Source organism: Opisthocomus hoazin, chromosome Z (genome assembly GCF_030867145.1).
Source record: "Opisthocomus hoazin isolate bOpiHoa1 chromosome Z, bOpiHoa1.hap1, whole genome shotgun sequence".
NCBI classification, from domain to species: domain Eukaryota; kingdom Metazoa; phylum Chordata; class Aves; order Opisthocomiformes; family Opisthocomidae; genus Opisthocomus; species Opisthocomus hoazin.
The window spans coordinates 17575836-17597563 of NC_134454.1; the positions used below are offsets into that span (position 1 = coordinate 17575836).

At 42.4% G+C, this 21728-nt stretch overlaps 1 protein-coding gene across 4 annotated transcripts in view; it reads left to right on the plus strand.

Moving 5' to 3' along the window:
• The window catches only part of ZNF608 (zinc finger protein 608), a 95077-nt gene extending 83994 nt beyond the window's left edge, over positions 1–11083 (plus strand). For 2 of the 4 annotated variants that reach the window (XM_075411014.1, XM_075411015.1), the window contains exons 5-10: positions 295–2746; positions 4481–4898; positions 5464–5636; positions 6530–6683; positions 7913–7972; positions 9020–11083. In XM_075411014.1, the coding sequence (XP_075267129.1) occupies positions 295–2746; positions 4481–4898; positions 5464–5636; positions 6530–6683; positions 7913–7972; positions 9020–9156 (3394 nt within the window). In that variant the 3' untranslated portion in view covers positions 9157–11083. Of the gene's footprint in view, positions 1–294; positions 2747–4480; positions 4899–5463; positions 5637–6529; positions 6684–7912; positions 7999–9019 lie in introns of those variants that run through there. The other 2 variants (XM_075411016.1, XM_075411017.1) reach the window with 2 other exon arrangements.
• The last annotated feature ends 10645 nt before the right edge of the window (positions 11084–21728 follow it).

Below are 21728 nucleotides of genomic sequence, written 5' to 3' on the forward strand. Positions count from 1 at the left end.
TCTTTTTCTTTTGTGTTTTTGAGAGGAAAGGGGAAGTACATGGTATTCAATTAGACGGCAGTTAATTTAAAAATGCACTGCTGTAAGTTTGGAAAATTTGTTCTAATTAGGTGGTCTTGTTCTTAACATTTCTGTCCTTTTTTAATGACTTTCACTTTGAGACTGTAACATTCGTTTAGAAGAAGGACATCTTTCCTTCAACATGTATGAAAGTTCTGTTATAGGAGGTGGTGTTGGTTTGGTGTTTATTCACTTCACAGCTCCTGCTGATGAAATCTGTTCTTGTTTGTATAGGTTTTGTGAATCGCCAACAAGTGACCTGGAAATGCGCGGAGGACGAGGCAGGGGAAAGCGGGCAAGGTCCACTGCAGCTGCAGCTGTACCTGGGAATGACACAAGTTTTGCAGAGTCCAGAGGACTTCAGAATAAGAATCGAGGTGGTGCCAATGGGAAGGGGAGGAGGGGCAGCCTTAACTCAAGTGGGCGCAGGACACCCCCAAACTGCGCCATGGATGAAGTCAAAGCCAGCCCCTCATCCACAAACAAGAGGAAAACTAAGCCTTCAATGGAGCTAGATTTGAACTCGAGTTCGGAGGACAACAAATCTGGAAAACGTGTTCGTACTAACTCTAGAAGCACTCCCACCACCCCACAGGGGAAACCCGAGACTACTTTTTTGGACCAAGGCTGCTCTTCTCCAGTGCTGATTGACTGTCCTCACCCCAACTGCAACAAAAAGTACAAGCACATTAATGGTCTGCGATACCACCAGGCTCATGCACATTTAGACCCAGAAAACAAACTGGAGTTTGAGCCTGACAGTGAAGACAAGATTTCAGACTGTGAGGAAGCATTGAGTAATGTGGCACTTGAATGCAGTGAGCCAAGCACAAATTTGCCAGGCTTTGATCCGCTAAAAGCACCGACGTCTCCTTCCTCCATCGCTACCCCAGGGACCCCCAAGGGAAAAAGGGAACTGACCAGCAATGGCCCCGGTTCAGTGATCGGTTCCAAAACTGGCAAGAATTCTGGCAAAAAGAAGGGTCTGAACAGTGAATTGAACAGCCTTCCGGTAATTTCTAATATGGCAGCCACACTGGATAATTGCTCGGTAGCAGACGGCAATTTGCAAACCGAAATGCCGAAATTGGAGGCTGAAGGGTTAATTGACAAGAAGAGTTTGGGTGATAAAGGCAAGAAAGCGAACAATTGTAAAGTGGATAAAAACCTTTCGAAACTGAAAACAGCCAGGCCCATTGCCCCTGCGCCAGCACCAACTCCTCCCCAATTAATAGCTATACCTACTACAGCCTTTACAACCACCACTACAGGGACAATACCGGGACTGCCCTCTCTAACAACTACTATTGTTCAGGCTACACCAAAGAGCCCTCCGCTAAAACCTATTCAACCAAAGCCCACAATTATGGGAGAGCCAAGCACTGTAAACCCAGCTCTCACATCACTCAAAGACAAAAAGAAAAAGGAGAAGCGAAAGCTGAAGGACAAAGAAAGCAAAGAGACAGGAAGCCCCAAGTTGGATTCTAAGCTGGGAAAGCTGGAGGATTCAAAAGGGTCCGGGAAAGACTTACCTGGACATTTTTTAAAGGACCATCTCAACAAGAACGAAGTGCTAGCTAATGGACTGTCAGAGTCTCAAGAGAGCAGGATGGCAAGTATTAAGGCTGAAGCTGATAAGGTTTACACGTTCACAGACAACGCGCCCAGCCCTTCCATAGGGAGTGCCTCCAGGATGGAATGCAGCACTTTGGTGAATGGACAGTCTGCCATGGCGCCACTGCACGTGTTGACACAGAATGGTGCCGATAGCACAGCCGCTAAAACCAACAGCCCAGCTTACTCAGATATTTCTGATGCGGCTGATGATGGTGGCTCTGACAGCAGGTCAGAGGGTATGAGGTCAAAGGCCAGCTCTCCATCGGATATTATTTCTAATAAGGACAGTGTTGTAAAAGGACATTCTTCAACCACAGCACAATCGGCTCAAGCGAAAGAGTCCCATTCTCCCTATTACCATGGCTACGATCCTTATTATTCCCCGAGTTACATGCACTCTGGACAGGTCAGTGCCCCAGCAGCTGGGAACAGCAGTACCCCACAGGGACTGAAGATCAAAAAAGAGGCAGAGGAGGAGGCTGAAAAGAAAGAGAAGGCAGAACCATCAGATGCCAAGAAAACCGAAAGCACTTCCTCTAATTTGCAGCCACAACATCAGTCAGTAATAACGCAAAGACACCCTGCACTTGCTCAGTCACTTTATTATGGACAGTATGCCTATGGGCTCTATATGGACCAAAAGTCCTTAATGGCCTCTAACCCTGCTTACAGGCAGCAGTATGAAAAATACTACGAGGACCAGAGACTAGCAGAACAGAAAATGGCACAAACTGGGAGAGACTGTGAAAGGAAGAACGATGCCCCCCTGAAGGAGATTGGGAAGGACGACAGCAAGCAGAAGAATATTCCATCTGCCACTATTTCAAAGGCCCCTTCAACTCCAGAGTCCAGCAAAAATAACACTAAAGTAGGGTCATCAGTCTCTAACAAAGGTGAGGAGACAAGCAAATCACAGATCCTTTCCAATCACCAGCAGCAGCTTCAGTCTGACAGTTTCAAAGCCAAACAAATGGAAAACCACCAGCTCATAAAGGAGGCTGTGGAGATGAAATCTGTTATGGACTCCATGAAGCAAACAGGAGTAGATCCAACCACAAGATTTAAACAGGTGAGATCACACGAAGTGGAACAAGAGTGCCTTGATTTATCCTTAAATTATGTCAGATTTTGTCCCTGATTCTGCCATGGTCTGCTACCTTTGCAGCCAAACAAGCTCCGCCATCCTGTTTTCATGCTGAATAGTACAGTAGTCTGCGAATAGACCAATAGACCTTTCAGTTGAGCTGGCTGAAAAGAAAAAAGAAAAAGTCTAGCAAGGTGGTGACAGAACCCAGGCTTGAACCTGAATGAACTGTTTTAAATTACATGCCTGAATAAAATAGAATTAGATTTCTCTTTTAGATGTAAATTCTAAGTAATTTACTTAGTTCAGAAATGAGAAATTTCAAGCAAAATAAGCAGCTTTCATTATGAGAGGAGTTAAAGTACATTTGAATCATGAAGTGTTTCTTTTTTGTTTGTTAAATGACAGTTGGTGTTTACTAAGGATAGGCGAGCTGGTTCTTTGAAGAGTTGGCTTGAAGCTCAGCTCTTTATCTTAACCCAAGGTGACATTTTTGAAGCAGTTAAGTTCCCCTTCTCTGCTCAACCAACCTCAAGCCCCTACAGACCTACACAATGAAGGAAATCCTGTTGCCGTTGAAGTCTGTCGTAGTTTTGCCATTGACTTCCGTGGAAGCTGAGTTTCATCCAGTAGCTTCGTGCTGACCCTGCTAGCTGTCACATAGCCTTCACTTGAGGCAATGCGGCTGTCTCTGTGCTCTGAATGTGAGGCGCAATGCTTAATGCTTTCCTGTTCTGGTGTACGGTACATCCCAGTCTTCACCCTTACAGGCTGTCGTTCAAGATATGGTGGGAGTTAGGGAGCTCTGAAGGCAGAGGGATGGTACAGCCCTGAACAGAAGGAGGTTTCTGCTGGTTCAGAGGAGTATCTGAAGCAGACCGTCCAAGCGTCTAGTTGTGTGCTTATGTTTCTGTTGCATGTGCCGTAAATGGGTATCGATTGGAGGCAATGTTTACCATTAGCTCTTACATAGACTGTATTAGAAAAAGTAGTCTTCCTGTTACTGCTCGGTACTGATTTGGTGTAGTCTTGTAAGGAGGTCACCTACCTAATTCTTTAACGTATTTATAAACTGGTCTATGTAATATATTATGCAGAAATGTATTTTTGATATCCTGTATGTGTTCTTTAAACCATGTGGTCCTGATCTTGTAAGTACTTAGCCGTGTGTAATTTTACAAACTTGAAATAAGACTGTCAGCTGAAGAAGTCTGCCTTAATGTCTAACTTCCACTGATTCCTGAATATTTGTAATATCAGAGGCAGCATTAGTGTCTTTCCAGCTAGATCGGTTTTTCAGGTTCCAGGTAGTCTAAGTGCTCTGGCATATCATTAGCAAGCTTTAATTTTGTGGTTCACAGATATTTTTTGCTCTCTAGTGGGAAAATCTCTCTGTGGGCTTTAATCAAAATGTTTTATGAATGATGTGGTCTTAGAACTTTGATACAATGCATATGTATTTCATGATTAAACTAGTTAAAGGCACGAAGAAGGGTAGAAGATGAAGCAATTGAATTAGATTTTTATAATGGTCTCTTGCTCCTTCGTGGGAATATTGGTTTGACTTTGAGCTCAAGGCACTCTGTAGCAAGAAAATCTCTCCTTTATGTGATAGGGATGTGTTACTAAAACAGCTATTAAAAATACATTAACTGAAGTATGGAAAGTATCAGTAACGATCTTAGTTCAGAACAAAATTTTTTTTCTCCTCCATATTAGGATCCAGATTCACGAACATGGCATCATTATGTCTATCAGCCCAAATATCTCGATCAGCAAAAATCAGAAGAACTTGATCGTGAGAAAAAGTTAAAAGAAGACAGCCCTAGAAAAACACCGAACAAGGAAAGTTCCCTGCCTAACCTTCCTGTCTCATTAGCAAGCATTAAAGAGGAGCCTAAAGAGGTGAAGCGTTCTGATTCTCAATCAGTGGATGAGAGCAAGATAAAAAATGATGACCGAAAGACTCCTGTAAATTGGAAGGACTCTCGAGGTGCTAGAGTAGCAGTTTCCTCACCAATGAGTCAGCATCAGTCATATATCCAGTACCTGCATGCTTATCCTTATCCACAGATGTACGATCCCAACCATCCGGCCTATCGTGCAGTCTCTCCTGTCCTAATGCACAGCTATCCTGGTATGTATTCTGAAATTTGCCTTGCACACTACTTAAGATTTACACCCTCAAAGTGCAGTAAAGCCCACGTCTTAATATTTGTGTTAGTAGCTAGGGAAAACTGGAGGCTTGTTGGGTGACATTTGTTTTGCTTGTGCTTCCGCTAGGGAAAGTTCTGTAGATGAAACTGATTTAATACAAGATGTTCCTTATATGAACTGTCACAGTTCTCAGCTACAGTTTTCTCAACCCTTGACAGTCTGCTGTTGCTGTTAGACTGACAGATAGTTTATTGCCTATAAAAATATTCTAAGCACTTACTGTCAGAACCATTATAGTTACTATTCCTTTCACTTAAAGAGGACCCATAAATGTCTGAAATGGTTATCAGCTCAACCCTCTTTATAACCTCCATTTACCAGGCTAGATTAGGTGAAGAAATTGAAGAGCAAAGAAGAAGAGCTGTTTGATAGTCACATGATACATTTTTGATGTTACCCTCTGTCCTGGCATCCCCTCCTCCCACCTTGATACAGCCAAAATGTAAAAACAGTAACTTGATGTGGTATTTATTGTTTACCAACAGGGGCCTATCTCTCTCCAGGATTTCATTATCCAGTTTATGGGAAGATGTCAGGGAGAGAAGAGGCGGAGAAAGTCAGTACCAGCCCAAGCATCAATGCAAAATCAACCACTGAGTCCAAAGCACTGGATTTGCTCCAGCAGCATGCCAACCAGTATCGCAGCAAGTCACCTGTTGTAAGGCTTCATCTGTTGTCGCTGTGGTACATATGGGGAGGGGTAGAGAACATCAGTTTTAAGAAGTGCACAATCTGGCATCAAGCTCTGAATGCATGATTCTTCTTTATAGTACTGCTTAAAATAAAAGCAGTTTATAGTCAGGATGCTTCCGTGGCATAAACTGGAAGTGACATACAACACAGTTGTGTGCTCAGAGTCTTCCTGTTTTAAATGAATGGACTCATATAGAAACATAGATTTAGAGATACCTCCTGGTGCAGTTTGTTGCAGTTAAACAGGAAGCTCCTCTTTGGAAGATGAAATGAGAAGCTGGGCTGTGGGACATCGTAATATTCCCTGCCTGTTTGCCAAGAAGACACATCTTCCAAATAGCAGATTACCTGAACCCCATTTCTGAAGATTTCCACACTGGGGCATATACTGCTGTTCTACTTACAGAGAAGTTGGTGCTAGTTTTGACTGTGAGCAAGTCATTGATTCTATTTTTTTAAAGATCTCTTCTGCTGTTGAGGCGGGCTTGATCCCCAGAGTGCATTGAAGAGGGCTGAGGATTCATTTGCATCAGCTATCAGCAGCTTAACTGGGTTGTTCAGGCATTTGCAAGTCAGCCAAGCTTAAGGGAGCCCAAAACTAGAAATCATCGTGGTGGCTTCAAGCTGCAGTGTGTTTCCTCAAAATCTGTGTGCCTTGGAAAATCTTCTATTAGCCACATACACCAGCTTTAGATTAGAATCAAGTGCAAATAATCCAATAGAGATACTTCAGAAAAAAATCAGCTTCATCATTTGAATTTAAAAGGTGGTTGCCAGGTAATGGCAAGTGTGATTTTGTTGTGATTTTGTCCTTTTCAAAAAATTCTTGCGTCGGTTTTCTTTTACTTCTGTTACTAGCCTGTGGAAAAATCAGCAGCTGAGCGTGAACGGGAAGCGGAAAGGGAACGAGACCGTCATTCTCCTTTTAGCCAGCGGCACCTCCATACGCACCATCACACGCATGTTGGAATGGGTTACCCCCTTATACCTGGACAGTATGACCCATTTCAAGGTGAGCAGAAGATTTCCAATGGTAGGATTAGCTTGCCTCATGGAGTTATTACCTTGACATGGGAAATCATGCCTACACGAAGCATTTTGAATAAAGATCCCCTTGTTAAATCAGAAGTGCTTTACATTTAGGAAGAAGGCTTTGCAGCATGGACTAACAGCAAATTAATAGCTTCATGCCTTAGAAATACCAAGTTTTGTTTCCAAAACTGGGTGTTATAGCATTATTAAGGATGTGCCAGTTAGGCTGTCATTCACATGGATGTTTGATTCTTACTGCAAACTGACATTTAACTGGCTGAAAGGCAGTAAAAAAACCAAACAACCTCCTTTTTGTAAAATTTGGGTTGTGTAAGCAATGGAAGAAGTGCAGCAAAGACAAAGGCTTTTTATACTGAACATATTTGATGTACAAGGCATTGCAGTCACAAGGGTTTGAGCTTGTTAAAATTTGACCATCTGAAACAGGACTCTCTTGTATTTTCGCAAATGCAGTGCACAAAGTTGCAGTTAGGCAAAAAACAGCACAGTAAGATACAATTCATTCTCCCTAGGTTTTATACCAGTCTGACTGTTTTTCCATAACCCTGGACTCTATCTGAATTAAAACAAGATTTCCTCCCATGCAGCAAAGTACATACTATCACAATTGGTGGCTAAATGACATTAATTCATTACGTTCACTTGGTGCCTCAGCAGTTACTTTTCCTGTGTAAACTCTTGACATTTCTCAGTTTGATTCAGTGATTCCGTATGCCTTTTGGGATGCATTATGCTTGTTCGGTAGGAAAACTGTAAAAATGATAAGTTATTATGAAAGTATTGTATTCTGAGCAGCTGGCATGTTGTTTCTGTAATTCACTGTGACTTTTGATACTTGTTGTTTACTGGTACCTATTAGTTCTACTGAGCTTCCTATTCAGGAACTCATACAAACCACTTAGTGTCTTGCAGCGCAGTATTTGGAAAGGAATACAATAAGTAGGAATGCTCTATTTTCTTGTGAAATGTCTATCAAGGACAATTCAGTTTACTGTATGAAGGCATATTGATCATACTGGGCAGACTGTCTTGGCACAGTTGCCTGAAATATTTGCCCTTTATGTAGTGTTATTGTTATGTAGTGTTTTTGCCTGTTTACCTTAGAGATGCTTCCTAACATTTCACTGAGCACAAAGTCCATTAAAACCAGAAGTACATCAACATTCCTTCGTTTCTTCTTTCCCTCAGGATTGACCTCTGCTGCCCTTGTTGCCACTCAGCAGGTGGCTGCGCAGGCATCTGCATCTGGTATGTTTCCTGCACAAAGAAGGTAAATAGCCAGTAAATCTTAAATTCTGTATCTTAATGTAGAGAGGAGAAAGCAAATTGTAGATTTTGTAGCCTGATGGTCTGCAGTTCCTTGTATGACACAATTTTTAAGGATGAAGAAGAACTTGGAACTTCTGGTTAGTTGTTGTTTTATTCTCTTCAAGGTGACATTTTGTCCTTACTTGTGTCCTTTAAATGTAACATAGATCTTTGAGAAGGAACAAGTAGTCTGTCTGCTCAGATTTTCCATACGCTATGTTTTAAGGATTAGTATTAAGATAAAACAAGTGATTAAGAAATATAATTTAAGATCCAAACTTTTTATACAAGGGTTTTAAAGTTCATGTTGAGTTAGATCGATGTACTACCAGGAAACCTCAAGATTTTATCTATTCTGCAAGCCCACCTGGTTTACTGATTTTGCTTTCAGAGAGGCTTGCCTGACAGTCCGTTAGAGGTGACATCATAGTAAAGTTACGTACCCATTCCACGCATTTGCCTCTCAGTTATTTACTAGGTTTTCAGTACAATTTACTCTTCAACCGTCATCCTTACTCTTCAAAAGGAAGGAGACTCTTCTGTATTGTAATGATCCCATCTTTAGTGAAAAACCCAAAGCATCCTTAACATTAGGGTTTCTTTCATCGCTGCCATGTTAAGTCTCAAAGTTTAATGTAGTAAATAGTACTGTAACGTTCCGTGGTTGTGCGTGTCTTTCTGAAAGCTGACTCCGAAAACAAGGGGCCATGAAAGGCTCTTAGCTGGAATTCTTTGAGTAAGAAGGGTTTGTAGCCTTGAAAGAGCTGATGGATGCTAGGGTGTCAGAACCCAGAAGATAAATCCTGGCACAGGGTACTTGTTAGTGTGTCATTCCTGGCAGGGGAGGGATGAGGACAAGGCCTGCTGTCTTTACTTCTTGGAATTGAGAGTACTGTGCAGATTTCATTTCATGGTGTATCCGAGGTGCAGAAAAAAATGAGGAGGAAAGGCTGCTGAATACTAAAACATTCTTCTTTGTCTTTTCAGAGAATGATGAATTTGGAGATGTACATTGTCATGTGACTGGCTCACATGAGGAAGCGCTTTATTACAGACATCAGTTCCATGGTGTTAATTTGAAATGCCTTAATGGCAGGCAAAAACCAGTCATTTCATTTTTGTAAATTGCAGATTTTATCACAGAGTAACAAATGTTGCTGTAATTAGACTTCTGTTTTTATATATATATATGCGTATATATATATATACATATATATATAAAAATATATATATATTCTTTACTTTTTTTGTATCAGTACCAAGGCTCGCACACAGGGTCTGCTGCTAAGTTGCGAACCACACAGTAAAAGGAGATATGTATTTGTCATGTTTAGAAAGCGTTAACCGCAAAAGGCTGTTTGTTTCTTTTCTCTTCTTCCTCTTTTTTTTTTTCCCTTTTTTTTCTTTCCAATTGTAAATATATAATGTTATGTATCAGTGTGCCTGAACCTTGCATACCCTTCTGATATTTCCCACAAGCTCTCAGAGAGGCTAACTGTGATGACACTTTGGTACAATGTAGACGTCTACTTGGTGGCTCCTATTAAGATGCATCAGTGTAAAATGTTACTGTATTCACTGTTTCATTGTAATTGTGTATTGTGAAAAATATACCTTTGGAAGGCATGGGGATTCTAGTACCACAAAAACTGTGTTGTATATAGTGTATAGATTTTAAATGGAGATAATGAGCATCTGTGAATAATGAAATGTCTTTTTTGATAATCTTGAATGGCGGATAACCTAATAGCCTGCATACCAGAAGACATCTCTGATTGTTCTATTACTTGAATAGTCCTGCAGTCTTTTTTTTAATGTTTACAATTACCCAGTTTTAGAAGAGAGACTTTAATGCCATTGCCTGGTTACTTGTTTTATGCTGTAATGTAGTTTGTTTTATGTAAAATGTATATCGAACGCTTTCATTTTTATACCTGCCTTAAATAATTTGGCAATCAGAAGAAAGGCAAAAGGTTAGGTCTGTACTTTCTTGGTGCCTATGGGCCACTTTGAAAGATGTGTCATGGGTGCCGAGAGCGGAAGCTGGGACTTCCACACAGCTACTCACCTGTGTCCCATAGGTGCTCCCCGGGGCTTGGTTACTGGTGTGCAGCTGCAGCCGTGCCGTGCCTCACCGCTGGGCCCGTGCTACTGTCCTCTCGCAGTTGGCAATGCGGACCCCAAGCCAGGTGGCAGTGGACCTCTTTCAGTTGACCCTGATAGGCTCAAGAAAGGCACGTACTAACACCTTGTATGGTATTAGTGGAACTCAAATCTCTAGTACCCGTTTTAGAGCAGCTTTGTGTGCTATAAATTACAGGCAGATTTTTTTTGTTATATCTGTATTGCTCCTTCCTCCCCAATGAATAGATGCTTAAAAACAAAGGACCTGTCAATTAAAAAAAAAAAAGTCCTTGCTGTGCTTAACCTGTATCACCACAAAGTAAATATTTTATGTGGCTATACAACCTCTTTTGCTGCAGTGCGGTTAACACAGTACGCAGTAATATGAAATCACTAATAATGAAAAAAAAAGAGATTTACTGGTCAGGTTTTTGAGGCTTTAACTTTTGTCCTTTCCTGCATATCCCAGTTACATTGATTGTTGAAACAGTTTTTGAAAGTTCTGCTGTGTGTTTTGGTTTTGTGTTTGTTTTTTTGACAGGGTGAATTACTGCAAGTTAAAGCTTTTTCTTGAAGTGGATTCCGTTTCTCCCACCTTGTGAATTCCTAATACAGAAGGATGAATTAAAGATTCCCAACAGACAAGCACACTTGGACTTTTTATATTACGATGATGAATCTGCAATTAATATTGCTATAATTGTTTTATTTTTATAGGCATAAAATCAGTTCCCTTAGTGACTAGTTATAAGGTTTATTGATTTTTACTACACATAATTCATCTGTGGCTTACTCTTATTGTCTTGTTATGAACACATTCAGAAGTCTCACAGTGGTGACATACTACAAATCAGCCTCATAAAAAATGGGAAGGAAGGGGTGTTTTCTTTGAAATGGGGATATTGTGAATGCAGGGCTCTTGAAATAATAAATGCCTTATTACTTCTATAAGTAAAGGCTCAGATGGCTTTTGTATTGAAATGTATCATTGATTTTTTTTTCAGCCTAAACCACTAATGCTTCTGCAGCAAAACAGATCTTATAAATTCACACTATTGGTCATTTTGATTTAGTGTGGTTGAAGACTGAGTGTCATAAGTAACTGGAATGAGTTACTGTGATACAGGGTAAGCAATGGTTAAAGTTATAATTAATGTTACAGTTTTATTATATCCTCCAAGTCTGTAAGAGGGGCTGACATCTGTGGCCATCTATTGTCTTCCTCCACTTAAGGTTATTGTCTTCCCTCAGCTTTTATAGCTTTCCTTCTGGTTTAACACTTGGCATGCTAACCTCCTTAAAGGCTGTGCAACACTGAGCATGGCTTCACGGATCAGCACTCTCCAAAGCCAACAGGTATCCACCCACATGTCCGAGCATTGGCGTGCAGCTGCTATGGTCATTTCACCACTGTGTGAGCATCCAAAGGATGAGCAAACTGAAGCACGAAAGCGAGGAAGACAATTTTACAAACCTGGGAACTAAGAGCTGCAGGGGCTGGTCACTGGAAGGGGACAGCTGAAGCAGCATGATACAGATACATTTCCAGTCTGTTTTCCACAGGAAGGGCGTGTGATTTTAGTCACCTCCAGCTGACAACTCTACCACTCTGCTTGTCTAGCAGCAGCAATCAGTGACACTGCTCCTATCTTTGATCCAGATGTTGCTGGATGTCTTGCAAAGGTGAAGCAAGGCTTCTGCGTTGCACTTCCTACTTTAAGTTTCTGGCCTGCCCATGGAGTGCAGCTAGAGAAACAAAAGGCCTGTCAGTGGGAGTCCATCACACAGGCCACAAAAAACCAGGCAGGGAGCTACTGCCTGTGGTGCTTGTGCTGGGAAGAAATGGATGTGAACAGAGAAGGGGTTGTGGTTTTGTTGAGCCACCATGTAGCTCTAGAAGCTGAAACAGGGCAGAGGTCTAACTGAGTGAGCTGGCTGGCTACCAGGGCCAGGCTAGAGCTGGTGGAAATGGGGGCTAGGAGTATTATTCCTCTAGTTTGGTAATTTTAGATTGCTTGGTGGCCTTAGGGAACACCTGAGAACTCGCAGAGCTATTTCTGTGCCATGCCTTCCCCTCGCTTCTGAGAGGTGCATTGGTTGGACTTAACCACCAGTTAGTGGCACTTGTCACGACAAGTGCTGTCAGGACAAGTGCCCCCTAAGGACACGAGGTTAGAGAACCCCTGAACCCATCCTAACGCACACCAAGGATTGTTGATGGCACGAAGACTGTCATCAGCAAAGAACACCACAGTGCTCTTCTGCAGCTCTCCACCCTGGCTCTTTCCAGGGAACCAGTGAAAGAGTCAAGCAGGGAATCTAGTTCATATTTCCTCCTGGCATCACAGTCTTGTCACTATCTTTATCCCAACGGACAATGGTACTGTGCTCATCTTTCTGCCTCAGACTTTCACGCTAATGTTTGCTTGCCACACTCACTCCTCCTTTCTTGTCTCCCCTCTCTACCCACTTGCCCACTTAATAAGCCCTCTTACATCCTGTCGATATCATCAAAACTCAATTTGTGCAGCTAAAAACCTTCTGTGTACATTTGCGATCTCAGCCCTTGGTTAGTTCTTTCTTTCCTTTCATCACACTCACTCCTTTGACCTGTGGTTTTTTCTGTATCTTATACTGTGTTGATGTATCCTGTCTCTCTTCAGTGTAAAGTGTTTGGGACAGAGAACATGTCTCACTTCAAATTCATACAGCATAGTTCATATTTATAGTTCCCTCTGAATAATAGCCATAGCATCTCATAGATGGTAGCACAAGATGCCATGAGTAGCTAGAGCAGACCATTCTTAACAAGGAGCTTAAGAAAACTGACAAAAAAATTACCGTTCTAAAAGGTGTTTTGAAACCATCTAATGCCTCAAAAATTGGGAGTGATACCAAGCCCACATTGCAAGTCTGAAGCTGTGTCTCCTCATGTGAGAGGGAACTGGAGGCATCCAGTTGTAACTTAACAAACCAGCTTTGTTCTGCTTTGGAAAGAGAGCGCTGTTTTCTTAATTTGGTTCAGGTTTAGCCCTTTACCTAGCATTTTGTACTGAACACTCTATAGCATTATGTGAACTACAGTTCTCCTTGGTGTAGTTTTTTTCCCAAAATTCTTATAACTTCAGCCTTTTCTGTAAGATTTTTTTAAGGGAATCTCACTGTTACTTTTGCTGAGAAATGCGAGAGTTTTTCATTCAGTAGAGGTGACATCAGCTGAAGTTACACGTTGCAGTGTTGGGAGTGTAGATACCATTAAAATCCTCACGCAGGCAGTTAGTAATTTTTGTGCAGCATATGCTAAATAGTGCTTTCAACCTCAGCAGCAACTCTGAAACTTCATGTCTGGACTGATAAATTAGCAAACTTAAGGATTTAGCAAAGGTAATTATTACTTGCAGCCTGACAATATTTATCATGCAGAAAACTTGTTATTCTCCACTGTAATATTATAGAGAAGTGCTCTGGGGACACTGAAAGCAGATTTTGTTATAAACAAATCAACCCCTGCAAACCAAACTGATAGCTGTAGCTCAGTTCCAGTGACTCATAGTCATTCCAACAGTATTCTGCAGTCATTTTGAATGGTATAATGGTGTATGTTAATTACGTGGTTTCCGTCACTGGAGTTTGCTGATGGCAAAATAGTGCTTACTTATTGCTTTGAGCATAACGCTGCAGGATTTCTTCATGAAACTGAACGGTGCGGGAATGCCTGTTAAAAAAGAGCTAAATCAGGGAGCAAAGGTTCCCTGAAAGCCTGTTTAAACCCTTAATACAGGAGACTAATTTTAAAGCATACATCTTGACAGGTAGAGTAAATGACTGCAGTTCTCTTAATTGTTTTCAGGGCCCTGAGGGCACTACCAAGCCTTGCTGGCCTAGCCCAGCCTCCCATGGAGCCTCCCCCCACCCCCGCTCTAATATTTACCCTTACTAATATTATCTTAATTAGGCAAACAAAAGGTGAAAGAGGAATTTTGTCTTTGCATGTTCAAAATCAAGCTCTTACAGAATAGTGGAAATGAGATGTGGAATAAAAAGGCTGTTTTCTGACTGAAGAACCTCCCACGTATGAAAGCAGTCCTTTTCTTAGTTTTTTCCCCTTTTTCCTCAATAGTATAAACTTATGTTTGAGAGTGCAAGTGACACTAGAAATAACGCTGGGGGAGGGGGGCATTTCTTCCTCTCCCCGTCCGATGTGGATAATTGACAGGGGCAAGATTTGCAGTTAGCTTTGGAAGGAGCTGGCCCTGAACACATGTGCTAACCCTGGCACCTGCCTGACACAGGACGGATTTCTCCTCAGTAAGCTCCCTGTTCAGCAGCGTTCAGCTCTGCTGGCTGCCTCAGAAACGTGGCTGCCTCCTTCCCCTGGGGCTCTGGGTTCCCCAGAAGAGAGTGGGAGGAACCAGAGCAACGGCTGGATGGACCGCAGGGACAGCTGAAGTTTCTGTTTTTGCATTGCTTACGCATGCCAGAGCAAGGCTTGAATAATCTCCTTTCATCCGCACCTTTCCTCAGCTCTGTCACTAAGTCAGTTTAAATGTTTGCAGTGATGAGCCTCATCAAGCAACTGATTTTTAAGCAGAGCTCCAGACAGAAAAGGTCATTAAAATGTCAATGACACAATATGTGTCCCTATGCCATACACTGGAACATAACATTTTAATACTCAGCTTTGCCACAAGTATCCGCTGTGCTAATTCATGATCTTCCCACTTGGAAAGAAGCTGGCTTCCTTTAACAGAGACTTTGCCAAATCGTCAGCCCCTGTACATGCCTTGCGGCTTTGTTGAGACCGGCTGACCACTTTCCCTTTTATCTGCCAAGCGTCTGTCCCTATTTTTGGAGCTACTTCCCTAAGGAACCAAGGTGCAGAAGAAACTACTGTAGAAAGAAAACACTAAAAATAGCAAGGCAGAGTCCATTTTTTATGCTAGAGCACCTCTCATTAGACTTAAGTGGGTTCTGCTTCTGAACACACTCAAATAAGGATTTGGTCCCTTGAGGCAGAGCAGTAATTGCTGTTTGGTATGGCTCTTTACTTCATCCTTGAGTACATGTACATGTAAGTCTCTCTCAGATGCTCATGTACTCACTTTCTCCTTTGTTAGAGGGTCACACATACATGGTGTATCCATAATTTGCTGTTTATTTGCTTAGGCATTTCTTTAGTAGCCCACTGGCAATAAAATAGCTCTGTAGGTTATGAATGACTGCTCAGCTTTGGAGTTTTATCTCTGCACCTTACACTAGGTCACAAGCACTTAAAACCCATCCCACTTGTAAAGTGTTACTTCTCCTAAGTCGTGGATACACTAAAATTCTGTTTTATTAAAGAAGAGCAGTATGTATATATCAGTGTATGGGCCTGGCAAATCATTCAAGATGTATACAGAAAGGCAAGGGAATGGTTACAGCTGGCCCTGCTGGGTAGGGAGGACAGGAGGCTTTGACGTATAAGTGAGCTGCAGGCTCGCATGCTGCTGGGTTACGAGCTGCCATCTTAGTATGCTCCGCTTCCTTCAGTGACACGGGTCTGCAGCACCTAGGGACAGAGTGTTAACAATTCAAAGAGCGGTGAGAGTTATCTTACTACATCTGAGCAGCTTACAGAAGATGAGACAGCAGCTCATCTGTGGCCAGCAGGTTGAGGGAGGTGATTCTGCCCCTTTACTCCGCTCTCATGAGACCCCACCTGGAGTCTTGCGTCCAGCTCTGGGGCCCCCAACATAGGAAGGACATGGATGTGCTGGAGCGGGTCCAGAGGAGGACCATGAAGATGACCCGAGGGCTGGAGTACCTCTCCTATGAGGACAGGCTAAGAGAGTTGGGGCTCTTCAGCCTGGAGAAGAGAAGGCTGTGGGGTGACCTTATAGCAGCCTCCCAGTACCTGAAGGAGGCCGACAGGAAGGATGGGGAGGGACTTTTCACAAGGGTGTGTAGTGATAGGACAAGGGAGAATGGCTTTAAACTAGAAGAGGGAAGATTTGGATTAGGTATTAGGAAGAAACTCTTCACCATGAGGGTGGTGAAACACTGGCACAGGTTGCCCAGAGTAGCTGTGGCTGCCCCCTCCCTGGCAGTGTTCAAGGCCAGGTTGGGTGGAGCTCTGAGCAACCTGGTCTAGTGGAAGATGTCCCTGCTCATGGCAGGGGCGTTGGAACTAGATGATCTTTAAGGTCCCTTCCAACCCAAACCATTCTATGATTCTATAAAGCAGGAGGCAGCCTTAAAGCTCAAGTATGGCCTTAGCAGCTTTGTCTTTAGAAGGCACTACACCTGTCCCGTTACTCACATGCAACTCCCCTACCCCAAGGGAACAGGATTTCACTTTCTTCCAACGGCTACACACCAAGAACCAGTCTTTTCTATCTGCCATGTGAGGAGACAAGTAAAGAAGAGTCCCTGTTTTATAGAGAAAGAGAACTTTATTGCAGGGTAGAAAATTATCAGCTGAGAGACCACATGTGACAAACCAGAAGTGTGTGTCTCCATTTACACTTCCTCTCATGGCAGTAAGTTGAAACATTTGGTCCTGTTCTCTTTCATTACTTGTTATCATTAAGTGGATCGATTCTTACACTCTTTTGGGGCCCATTAAATAGCATTATTAGATTACTAGCCACCAGGACAAAGGGCCCATATTTCCTCACTAACTGTCTGATATGTGTTCAAGAGGCCATGCTGAGTATTTTTCTCTGTAAGAAGGATATTCCCATCATGGGACATGACAGTTTTGTCTTTACTGGATGCTTTTGTTTTGGCAGCTGTATTTTTAGACATTAGCACTTCAGTATGCAGCTTAGATGAGGTCTCAGCTGAATCTTGAGGATGCAGTGTTTCATATGTTCACAAGTTCAAAACTGGTACTAGACTTTCATATTAAGTGCCAGTTATAGTTAGTAATGTTTTGTTTGTTTGTTTTAATTAGGGTTGGGTTTTTTAAATGTTGTTCATATGAAAAGGAAAAATAAGCTTCCAGGAATTCAATTTTGACAGGTTTTTTCCTGTTTCTTTAAAAGGACAAAATCCATTCACAGATCATTCAGATTCTTGGCAACACTTGGTAGCAGATCCAGTAAATTTCAAAACAAGTCACTGATGTAATAGAGACAACATTTATCAATAATGCAGTTAACCCTCTAACTCACACTAAAGCTCATTTGACTAGTATAGAATGATCACTATGATGAGCATTTAAAGTCTTTCTGTGTGAAATCTGTAAAGCAAACACGCAACACTGGTTTCAGAAGCAAGTTTTGTCAGGGTAGCTAAGGGCAGTGAGGGATGCAGACCACTTTCTCATCTTCCTTTCACACCCCTACACCCCTTTTTAGATTATGCTTTGCCCCTGGCTTCTTATATTTAATATCCATTAGTCCCTCGAAGTGGCATCAAGGTTGGATGCTTTGCTTGAATCAACAGCTGAATTAGTGCTATCTTCTGACACCATCAAAAGTAAATTGATAGCTAATCATGAAGGAGAGAGACTTGAAGAACAACAAATAGTTATGTGAGCAGTGCAGCTAATAAAGACCAGTTTTCAACGGCTTTCTTGTCTGTTCAGACTCTCAGGTGTTCAATAAAGTGTGAACTTTAAATTTAACTAAAGGAGGCCACTAACAGTCTGCCTCTTCTTTGCCTGCTTACCAATACTTGTGAAATTAGACAGTGTCTTTGGAGGATCTAGTTTAATTGCAACTGGTCAACGGGCTCAAATGTTATGTGCAAGGGGAAAGGTTATATGTGGGGTGTGATCAGAGGAACTGTAAATGAGAGCTGTGCAAGGGTCTCCTCTGCGTGGCCTTGTGTGTGTATCCTGAGCAGTCAAAAGCCTTAAAGATGGCAGTGAGCATAACAGCATCTCACAAAGCTGGGATGGGCTCAAGGCCAGCCATGGACCCTCCCTCTGGAATTACTCCAGTCCCTTGCACCATGCTCTGCACTGCAAGTAAGATGTGGAACATCTCTGGCGTCATAGCTGTGGTAAAGAAAAGTAACCAGTTTATGGCTTGTTCAGTTTTAAGGTAAAGCTATGAACAAGGGAAACTGAAATAAGCCTAGGTCATAGCTCTTGACTCCTAAATCCATCAATAATCACAAGAATGTGTAACTTGGAAGTAGTCCATTACATTTATGTATTTAGCTGTAGGCTTTGCATGCATAGTCAAAAAAGGAGCCAGGATTTAAGAAAAGCTATGGCCATAGTCTTTTTTTAATGCTTTTGGGCGCCAACGAACAACAATGAATTTTTCTGCTGTTTAAGAATAAGCTAGTTAAGATATGAAAAAGAACAAAGAGTTGTTTTTGAAAGCCCTGGGTTGTAACAACATAATGGTTTTATTATCTAAAGTTCAGTCACAACAAGGACAAAAAAAATCCCTCTTGTGTATGCTGAAGAGCTTTTTGTTTTTTTTTTTTTTAAATCAATACCATATTCACACTAATGTTTGCTTGCATAAAATATTGACTGTAGTCACACTGGCGGTTTTACATAAAGACTTAAAAGCAATCTTGATCTTCTGAAAGGTTCTAATTGTTTTTCCCCTTTCCTGAAAGAGTAGTGAAAGGACAACTAAAAAGCAGAACTATATAGTTATTTTATAACTGGCACTAACAAATTTCACCAATTACAGAGTCCATTCTGTAAGAAATGAATGTGTGGCTCCCAATTAATCTAGTGTACCTCCAGGCAAGGTCTAAATCAGCTGGATACAGCTAAAGCAATTTGCACACAGCTAAAAGCAAATTGGAAAATAAGTGTTCCACGCTACTGCCTATCTTTCCAAGCCAAATACACAATCAGTATTCTGGCAGCAGCACTCTGTCATGTTATTTGCAGCTATCAATTTTAATTATAACAATTATTGATTAGTTGGGAAAGTGAATAATCTAATGTTCCAATGAGGTTGGCGTGGCTGCTGTGGATCTTTGTTCTGCTTTCATGTACATGTACATTTCATGTGAGGAAATACCAAGCAAAGAACATACCTGCACCACAGTGCTGAGCTCAGATAACTATCTTTGAAGTTGCAGTGGTGATTTTGTTTGTTTGTTTGTTTACAGCAAGCATCCATTTTTAGGATTCATCAGTCTGCTATACAGAAAGGTCGATATGAATTGAATTAGGGCATGAGAGGACTCAGTTCAGGAACACAAGCCAATACTTTCAAGCTTGGGCACCTGAAGTCAGACTCCTATTTTCTTACTTAACCCCCCAAATGAATGAGCTGTTCTGTATGGGGAGAGTGCTCCTGTTGCCCATTGACACCAGCTATTTTGCTAACCTCTTTACTTTTAGGCACAAGCTGTTTCTTCTTGTAGAACAATGCTTCTCTTGGAACAGAGAAAAAGGAAATATCCAATCCTGGCTGCACTAACAAGAGTTTTATGTGTTTCAGCTAAATAAATAGCTGGGGGAAGAGTACATCCTGACTTGAGCAGGGTTATAGCCACAAAGGCTGAACACAAGCTTTCTGAGTCCGAGTTTTTGGTACAGGCTCATCACCACTGCTAGTCAAATGCCCTTTGTAGTGTTGCTGAAGACATGCTGTTTCCATTCGAAGTGATCCAGTAAACACTCAGCTAATAATTACTGTACCCCAAAGAAGCCCTTCGCGTCTGCTGCAGTCTGCCTTTGCTGAGGCTGGGAGAGCAACAGGAGAGTTTCCTCTGCCTCTCCTGCTCCTCCCGAGCTGTAACCTCAGGAGGCAGCGGGAATAGCTGTGGCAATTTTAGCTCCGTGGCTTTAGGAAGCCATTTCCACGAGTGCCCTGCTTGCCCCATGGCTGAATGTGCGCATTGTGCCGGGGAGAGGCACTGTGGCACGGCATGGAGCCCCTCGTCTGCCCTGGGCTGCCCCGACCTGGGCGGGGAGACCGGGGGCATAGCCACATCGCCTGCCTGGCTGCTCCTCGCATGGGCACGACGCCATTTACCGAAAAGGTGAGGAGGGTAGCTGGGAGCAGCAACATCCTAAAGCTCTGAGCTGTGGCTGAGGTCAGATGAGCAGGGTCATACCCAGGGTCACAACATTACCCATTTATCCAACTGCAGTGCACTAAGCACAGAGGACAAAAAAAATTTTGGGGAGCAGTTTTGCAAATGATGGCCACTGGTGTAGTAGGCGGTGCATTGCACTGTTGCTCAGGAACTCTGGATGGATGTGAAACTGGGAAGATCAGCTGCTGCAATTAGTTATCAAGAGAGAATAATTTCAAAGGCTAGCACAAGGATTTAGCTATGCCGCTCCCACTGTCTTGGCAAAGTCTGGGACAGCTAATCATCTGCTTTGAAAATGTGGGCGAATGCATCCTTGAATTGGACAAGAAGATCTCTCTGCCTAATCAGGGGCCAAAAAAATGTGCTTACGGTGACTTGTACTGCAATGGAAAAAACAAAGGAGAAAAACAGCAAAGACATGGGAACGAATCCTGAACGTGCCAAACATGGGAATGTCTGCGTCTGACAACAAAACTGCTCTCTCAGAGAAAAAAAATAGTGGAATGTTTATATAAATATGCACACGTGCGTGATCATCTGGTGATCAGATATATCTTCGGCGCACATGCACACACAGTGAGTGTAGTGCTGTTGTCTGACATGCCTCCCACTCTGTCTTTTGCTTTTCTGAGCTCTTTTGTTTGGAGTTTAGATTATCTTACCCTGCCCACCAAAGCTTCAAACCTGCTCAGCTTGATGCTGCACGAACACACTTACAGACAGAGATCTGGCCCCATCATTTTCCTTCTTCCTTTGTTTGTCTTTTATTGTATTGAGGAAAAAAGAAACCCACATATCGCAATTTCCTGTTTTTTCCTGTTTAATAGTATTTACCACTGTAGTACTGTTGTAATAGGGACCCATGAAAAGTTATAGACTGCAGTCCTTTAATCTGGCACAGAACAGTGTGATTCATATTTTGTTAGGCCATTAATTGATAATCTCACAGCTTCTCTATTATTTAGAACATAGTATTAATATTAAAATTGCTGTGCCTGTCCATAACTTTGGGATCAGAAATGTGCCTCAAGGGATCCCACTCCATCTGCAGTAAGTGCTTTTCACTTCAGATTAATATATTTTCATTTGCCCTGTCAGCCTATGCAGATGGAGCAGGCCTCAAACCACACGGGGTCAAGTAGGAGACCAATTAGGCAAAGTTATTTTTAAGTTCTGGAGGGCACAGGGTCAGCACGCTAGAGGGATTTAAGCACCTAAAGATGTAGATAGGTGTCTTATGTATTTTCAGAAATGCTATCACACTGCAGTCAAGGGAGTTAGGCATCTGGCAACTATCTTGTGAAACACATTTTGAGATTCCTGCAAAGAGCCTGAACGCTCTTGGAAATCCAGCTGCTCTCACCATAGGAAGGTTCAGGCCATGTAGCAGAGGCCGCAAGTGGTTTCACTTTCCCATTCCCTCCATCTCGGGTCTGCTGAGATTTAGCTTCATGGCCAAGATTCCTGCAGCAGCCTCCAGAAGTGCTCACATGGCTTAGCAGGACACGTGTGCTTCGGCCATCCCAGGAGCTCAAAGCACTGGGGAATCGATCAGGGGACAGGA